The sequence below is a fragment of the Limulus polyphemus genome, unplaced genomic scaffold, assembly GCF_000517525.1.
Source record: "Limulus polyphemus unplaced genomic scaffold, Limulus_polyphemus-2.1.2 Scaffold13244, whole genome shotgun sequence".
NCBI classification, from domain to species: domain Eukaryota; kingdom Metazoa; phylum Arthropoda; class Merostomata; order Xiphosura; family Limulidae; genus Limulus; species Limulus polyphemus.
Genome location: NW_013678854.1, coordinates 1 through 8,405, shown reverse-complemented (window position 1 = coordinate 8,405; position 8,405 = coordinate 1). Strand labels below are relative to the sequence as shown.

The 8,405-nt window shown below is 33.4% G+C and overlaps 1 protein-coding gene across 1 annotated transcript; it reads right to left on the bottom strand.

Annotated features, from left to right (window-relative positions):
- Nucleotides 1–4,100: 4,100 nt before the first annotated feature.
- Nucleotides 4,101–5,979, bottom strand: LOC111084060 (tyrosine-protein kinase-like otk). Its single transcript, XM_022380840.1, has 2 exons — nucleotides 5,688–5,979; nucleotides 4,101–4,457 (listed from the first exon to the last, which is right to left on the bottom strand). Exons 1-2 carry the CDS (start codon nucleotides 5,836–5,838, stop codon nucleotides 4,144–4,146), a joined length of 465 nt encoding a protein of 154 aa, XP_022236548.1. The 5' UTR covers nucleotides 5,839–5,979; the 3' UTR covers nucleotides 4,101–4,143.
- Nucleotides 5,980–8,405: the final 2,426 nt, after the last annotated feature.

Here is an 8,405-nt window from a genome sequence, read left to right as displayed (position 1 = left end):
GGTGCAAGTTGGCCCTGTAGTAGAGTTCTGGACACCACAAAATATTCTCCCCACTTTAAGTTGTGTGTGCAAGTTGGCCCTGAAGTAGAGTTCTAGACACCACAAAATATTCTCCCCACTTTAAGTTGTGTGTGCAAGTTGGCCCTGAAGTAGAGTTCTAGACACCACAAAATATTCTCCCCACTTTAAGCTGTGGGTGCGTGATAAGAACGACAGTAAATCTCTTAACGTGGATGTTGGGTGGTAGGTTACTGTTGACTGTTTGCCTTCTCACTGGTCAGTCGTTCCAGATTAAGGACAGAGGCAGCTACCCTTAGTTGCTTTTCCATAAATATTGAATACAAATCCAAACATAAAGATGACTTGTATGGCAATCAGTTTCTTTATTTATTCATTTCCCACTTCTTTTCTTTGGATTTATTTTGTTAATTAAAATACTTCGAATTAAGGTTTATTGATATTTAGTTTATTAACAGTAAGATAAAATGAAATTCATCATATCATAATTATCCCAAGTGATGTTATAATGTCCCCATCAGGTTTTGTTTTTGTGTGTGTGCGATTGTTTGTTTTATAGCGCAAAGCTGAACAATGGATTATCTTCGCTATGTCTACCGCGGTGAATAGAAGCCCTGGATTCTAGCGTTGTAAGTCTGTAAAGTTGTCTCCTATTTGTTGTTTCGTTTGTACGTAATTTATAGCTTTATCTCAAGTCTCGTTCACAAGGTTTATGGTTACGCTGGCTTCTAATGAAAACTAAATATATTCCAAAAGTCATTGATGTTGGTCACGTGTTATCTACTTAAGGTAATTGTATTTGTTACATGCTATCTGCATAAGGTAATAGTATTGGTTACATGCTATCTATTTAAGGTAACATTATTGGTTACATGTTATCTATTTAAGGTAATAGTATTGGTTACATGCTATCTACTTAAGGTACTAGTATTTGTCACATGCTATCTACTTAAGGTAATAGTATTGGTTATATGCTATCTATTTAATGTAACATTGTTGGTTACATGTTATCTATTTAAGGTAATAGTATTTGTTACATGCTATCTGCATAAGGTAATAGTGTTGGTTACATGCTATCTGCATAAGGTAATAGTATTGGTTACATGCTATCTATTTAAGGTAATAGTGTTGGTTACATGCTATCTATTTAAGGTAATAGTGTTGGTTACATGCTATCTACTTAAGGTAACATTGTTGGTTACATGCTATCTATTTGTATTGGTTACATGCAATCTACTTAAGGTAATAGTATTGGTTACATGCTATCTACTTAAGGTACTAGTGCTGGTTACATGCTATCTACTTAAGGTAAGAGTATTGGTTACATGCTATCTACTTAAGGTAATAATGTTGGTTACATGCTATCTACTTAAGGTAATAATGTTGGTTACATGCTATCTATTGAAGGTAATAGTATTGGTTACATGTTATCTACTAAAGGTACTAGTGTTGGTTACATGCTATCTACTTAAGGTAATAGTATTGGTTATATGCTATCTACTTAAAGTAATAGTGTTGGTTACATGTTATCTACTTAAGGTAATAGTATTGGTTACATGCTATCTACTTAAGATAATAGTGTTGGTTACATGCTATCTATTTGTATTGGTCACATGCTATCTATTTAAGGTAATAGTATTGGTTACATGTTATCTATTTAAGGTAATAGTGTTGGTTACATGTTATCTATTTAAGGTAATAGTGTTGGTTACATGCTATCTATTTAAGGTAATAGTATTGGTTACATGTCATCTACTTAGGGTAATAGTATTGGTTACATCCTATCTACTTAAGGTAATAGTGTTGGTTACATGCTATCTATTTAAGGTAATAGTATTGGTTACATGTTATCTACTTAGGGTAATAGTATTGGTTACATGCTATTTACTTAAGGTAATAGTGTTGGTTACATGCTATCTATTTGTATTGGTTACATGCTATCTATTTAAGGTAATAGTGTTGGTTACATGCTATCTACTTAAAGTACTAGTATTTGTCACATGCTATCTACTTAAGGTAATAGTACTGGTTACATGCTATCTACTTAAGGTAATAGTGTTGGTTACATGCTATGTACTTAAGGTAATAGTGTTGGTTACATGCTATATACTTAAGGTAATAGTGTTGGTTACATGCTATCTATTTGTATTGGTTACATGCTATCTATTTAAGGTAATAGTGTTGGTTACATGCTATCTACTTAAGGTAATAGTATTGGTTACATGCTATCTATTTAAGGTAATAGTGTTGGTTACATGCTATTTACTTAAGGTAATAGTGTTGGTTACATGCTATCTATTTGTATTGGTTACATGCTATCTAGTTAAGGTAATAGTATTGGTTACATGTTATCTATTTAAGGTAATAGTGTTGGTTACATGTTATCTATTTAAGGTAATAGTATTGGTTACATGCTATCTACTTAAGGTAATAGTGTTGGTTACATGCTATCTATTTAATGTAACATTGTTGGTTACATGTTATCTATTTAAGGTAATAGTGTTGGTTACATGTTATCTATTTAAGGTAATAGTATTGGTTACATGCTATCTACTTAAGGTAATGGTGTTGGTTACATGCTATCTATTTAATGTAACATTGTTGGTTACATGTTATCTATTTAAGGTAATAGTGTTGGTTACATGTTATCTATTTAAGGTAATAGTATTGGTTACATGCTATCTACTTAAGGTAATAGTGTTGGTTACATGCTATATATTTGTATTGGTTACATGTTATCTATTTAAGGTAATAGTATTTGTTAAAAAATTCCGACAAAGCTAAAACTTCGCTATCTTTTCAGCTGAAAGAAGGGATGTAGATATACAGGGAAGATTACTTTATGGTGTTCTATCTTCTCCAGTATCTTGGTCGTCTGTTGGCTTACGATACTTGTGGTGGGCAGAGCAAATATAACCCACCGTGTTTCTTTGTGCTTAACAATAACTAAAGTTAATCTTGGTCAAAACAGACTGTCCTAGATCTACTAATGACTGGATTTCTTGTCTACATTTATCTAAGCTGTTTACTAGTTTTTAATTCAATAAATTGTATGTTTAAAATCACCTTGGACTAGCTTTGATCATTAGTACTTATTAGATGTTATCCTCAGAACTTTACGTTAGCTAAAGCCGTAATGTATAATAAATGATGTTAATAGTAAATAAATAAAAGTGTAAGGTTTTTTTATTGTTGATCAGGTTCTTGTGTCTTAATCAAATATTTTAAAATAATCTGATAACGGCTTGAAATCACGTGTTCAATCAAGTTCGCGTATTGGTTATAATCTAATAATCTTTATTTTTAAAACTTCTTCTTCAGTAAATATGTTGTTACTTTTAGATCATTGATTAAGTATTTGAGTGACTGAGATTTTCTTATGATATATTGTGAATGAATATTGTATTTGAAGTGTCAAGCTTTTACAGACAAGGATAAAATTAACACACACACACACACAAACATATATATATATATATATATATAATACTAGAATTCATAGTGTAAAATCAAATGAAGAAGAAAGAAGATCAAGTCCACACCTGGAATGGTGAGTCAGAATAGTGTAAAAATGAAGAGAAAGAAGATCAAGTCCACACTTGGAATGGTGAGTCAGAATAGTGTAAAAATGAAGAGAAAGAAGATCAAGTCCACACCTGGAATGGTGAGTCAGAATAGTGTAAAAATGAAGAGAAAAAAAGATCAACTCCACACCTGGAATGGTGAGTCAGAATAGTGTAAAAATGAAGAGAAAAAAGATCAACTCCACGCCTGGAATGGTGAGTCAGAATAGTGTAGAAATGAAGAGAAAAAAGATCAACTCCACACGTGGAATGGTGAGTCAGAATAGTGTAAAAATGAAGAGAAAAAAGATCAACTCCACACCTGAAATGGTGAGTCAGAATAGTGTAAAAATGAAGAGAAAGAAGATCAAATCCACACGTGGAATATTGAGTCAGAATAGTGTAATAATGAAGAGAAAAAAGATCAAGTCCACACCTGGAATGGTGAGTCAGAATAGTGTAAAAATGAAGTGAAAGAAGATCAAGTCGACACCTGAAATGTTGAGTCAGAATAGTGTAAAATGAAGAGAAAGAAGATCAAGTCCACACCTGGAATGGTGAGTCAGAATAGTGTAAAAATGAAGAGAAAGAAGATCAAGTCCGCACCTGAAATGATGAGTCTTGCAGCGTCTTGTACCGATTCTTCAGAGTTCTTCACATAACACTGGTACATTCCGCCATCTTCACGTCTTGTTGGGTTGATACGAACACTGGATTGAGTCGGAAATGTAATCCTCCCGTCCGCCACCAGAGTTCGCTGATCTTTCGACCAACTCACCAAGTGTATCGGATATCCCTGGATTGTGCAGTTTATAATAGCTGGATTTCCGGAGTCAACCTCTTGGTTTTTAGGGTAAATAGATGCTTTTAATGGAGCTAGAAATAGACAGCAACACCAGAAAATAACAAATCTTCATTCAGTTTAATGAAAGATTCTCTATCAAAACAATTTTTAACACGAAAGGTTTGAAGTTATGTTTAATAAAAGTTTTAACACGCAAGGTTTGAAGCTACGTTTAATAAAAGTTTTTAACACCAAATATTTGAAGCTATGTTTGATAAAAGTTTTAACACCAAAGGTTTGAAGCTATGTTTAATAATAGTTTTAACACGACAGGTTTGAAGCTATGTTTAATAATAGTTCTAACACCAAAGGTTTGAAGCTATGTTTAATAAAAGTTTTAACACGATAGGTTTGAAGCTATGTTTGATAAAAGTTTTAACACCAAAGGTTTGAAGATGTGTTTAATTAAAGTTTTAACACAAAATGTTTGAAGCTATGTTTAATAATAGTTTTATCACGACAGGTTTGAAGCTATGTTAATCAACGTTTTAACACGAAATGTTTGAACGTATGTTTAATAATAGTTTTAACACCAAAGGTTTGAAGCTATGTTTAATAATAGTTCTAACACGGAAGGTTTGAAGCTATGTTTAATAACAGTTTTATCACGACAGGTTTGAAGCTATGTTTAATAATAGTTTTATCACGACAGATTTGAAGCTATGTTTAATAATAGTTTTAACACGACAGGTTTGAAGCTATGTTTAATAATAGTTTTAACACGAAATGTTTGAAGCTATGTTTAATAATAGTTTTAACATGGAAGGTTTGAAGCTATGTTTAATAATAGTTTTAACACGACAGGTTTGAAGCTATGTTTAATAATAGTTCTAATACCAAATGTTTGAAGCTATGTTTAATAATAGTTTTAACATGGAAGGTTTGAAGCTATGTTTAATAACAGTTTTATCACGACAGGTTTGAAGCTATGTTTAATAATAGTTTTATCACGACAGGTTTGAAGCTATGTTTAATAATAGTTTTAACACGACAGGTTTGAAGCTATGTTTAATAATAGTTTTATCACGATTAGGTTTGAAGCTATGTTTAATAATAGTTTTAACACCAAAGGTTTGAAGCTATATTTAATAATAGTTTTATCACGACAGGTTTGAAGCTATGTTTAATAATAGTTTTATCACGACAGGTTTGAAGCTATGTTAATCAACGTTTTAACACGACAGGTTTGAAGCTATGTTTAATAAAAGTTTTATTTGTTCTAAATGCAGAAGGAAGTCATTTTACTACTCAGTTCTACTTACCAGTAATGTCCAGTTTAACCTCTCCTCTCTCTTGTCCAGCATCATTACTGACCATACAAAAGTATGTCCCAGCGTCCTCACGGGTCACTTGACGAATAACCAGAGTTCCATCCATTTGGTCAATGCGTTGGTCCTTGTTAACGACGGTCATCCGGCCATTGTCGGAGAAGTACCACGCATAACGAGGTTTAGGAAAGCCATGCGCAAGGCAAGGAAGATGAGCTGTTGATCCCTCTGGACTTCGGATGTTTTTGCTGAAGTGGAGAAGACGTGGAGCTTGACTAGTGTGGGGATCTGTGGGGGGTGTGGAAAGGATGCGTTACCAATCATCCGTATCATACACGTGCCAAATAACTTATTATTTAAGTTTCCGGTTCGAAATAACGCGACATAACGTAATTAGATGACTCGAATAATATGTGGTGATTTTCGATGAAGCTTGTAAGCTTACAACGCTAGATTCCGGGGTTCGATTCCCTGCGGTGGACACAGCAGATAGTCCAATGTGGCTCTGCTCTAAAACAAACAAACCAACGATCAAGTTTGTTCACCAGGGTAACATTTTACATTTATACAAAACATGTTGTTCTTTTTCAACTATCACTTTCCATAAGACAGCAAACCTGAAAAAGAAACCAGAACCTTACGCGATATCAAAGTTATTGGTCTAGCTGTATTTTATACAGTTAGTCTAAAACAAGAAGGGAACGAAGAATAATGTAATTTGGAAGAGTTGTGTTGCTAATGCTGATCCAGATTATAGAAACTTTCGGCACTATGCTTAAAAAAGGTCTGGAGAATTATAACTGTTCTTTTGGAACAAAAATACAAAATTTTCGAAGGGACACGAAAGCAATCCATTAATAGTTCCAAGATGTCAGAAAGGAAAGGGACACTGTCATTGCGTGCGGAATAGTTTTAATCACAAAGTGTAACAAGTTTTTGTAGGAGACTGCACACCTAGAGTAGAGTTAATACTCATATTTTCCCTTAATAACAAGAACTTTTAATAGCCAAGCAAGGGAGTTTTAATCCTTATTTCTATTTTTTTCAAAACGCTGAAAAACGAAGAGCGAACCTGGCGTCATCTGGTGAGAAATTGTGAAACTATTATCTAACGTTATTAAACCATGACGGTACCATTATTAAATCTAATGATCAATATATTAAATCACGAATGTTATGGATATAACTTCTTTTATACATGCCTTTCTTGTTTCCAACAGCTGTGAATCACGATTGGACGATGAAAACATTAAGACCCGATATTATTTAATCGGTCTCAAGATAAATATAGTAATCTCTCTACTTAATTTGTATATTTACATTAATTACTAAACATATAACCCCCAGAAGAAGGTGGTAACCAGAACGTATAGCGACTGGTACCATCTCCGACCAAACCGCTTAACACTTAATGTGAATATATAGAATTGTTTTCAATTATGCCGGGCATGAGTTTATAGGTAAACAGCGCCTAATATTTTCTATAGTTTAATTTTATTACTCAGTATTTCACTAGAAGTAAAACCTGAAGTAGGAACTTCTAATGTTGATACGTCTAGCGAAATTGATGAGTTTCCTGAACAAGTGGCGCGTGTTCTGCACGAACACGTGTTTACGGTAGTGAAACACGCAAGATATAAAGAACTCGATAACTGTCATCTCGGTAAGGAGATCGGTCCCTGCACGTAACGGTGATATGCACCTCATCTGGTGTTACAAGTATAAGTTCCGGTTGTCTTGAGCGTAATAACACGTATAACATTACTACGATAATGATACTAGAAATTTCTCACGAAAGGTATACTATCCTTCATATTTATTTCAACACGAACATATTATAATCTATATTCTAATGTATAAGAAAATATGGGCGCTACGATATAAATAAAGACTCAGATTCTTCTATATCTAATATGAATTAAACTAACCCAGCCCGATGGTCAGGACGCTCGACTCGCAATCTGTGGGCCGAGGATTCGAGCCCCGTCCTTGAATCTGCTCGCTCCTCCAGCCGTGAGGACGTTATAACGTGACGGTCAATCGCACTTTTTGTTGTTAAAAGAATAGCCTAAGTGTGGAGTAACAGCCTTTCTTCTGGTATATTATTTCCAAACTTGGGATGGCTAGCGAGATGGTCTTAGTTTGGGATGGCTAGCGGAGATGGTCTACAGTAGCTTGGTGCGAAATTTAACAAATAAACAAACGAAACTATCCCTGAGTGATATAAGTGTTGTTTGATAATAAACATGTTTAGTTTTTCTGTTCGTAATTAATTCGAATTATAACGATTACAACATACAATAGGTAATTCGTGTTTTTAAACATTGGACTGAACATTTTTAAATCACTGGAAGAAGAACAGGCTGAACAAAGTTAAGTAATTAAATATAACAATAGTCTGAATACTGGAATTAACAAAGCTAAATAATTAAATACAACAATAGCTTGAATACTGGAATTAACAAAGTTAAGTAGTTACATAGAACACTAGTCTGAATACTGGAATTAACAAAGTTAAGTAGTTACATAGAACACTAGTGTGAATACTGGAATTAACAAAGTTAAGTAATTACATAGAACACTAGTGTGAATACTGGAATTAACTAAGTTAAATAATTACATAGAACACTAGCTTGAATACTGGAATTAACAAAGTTAAATAATTACATAGAACAATAGTCTGAATACTGGAATTAACAAAGTTAAGTAATT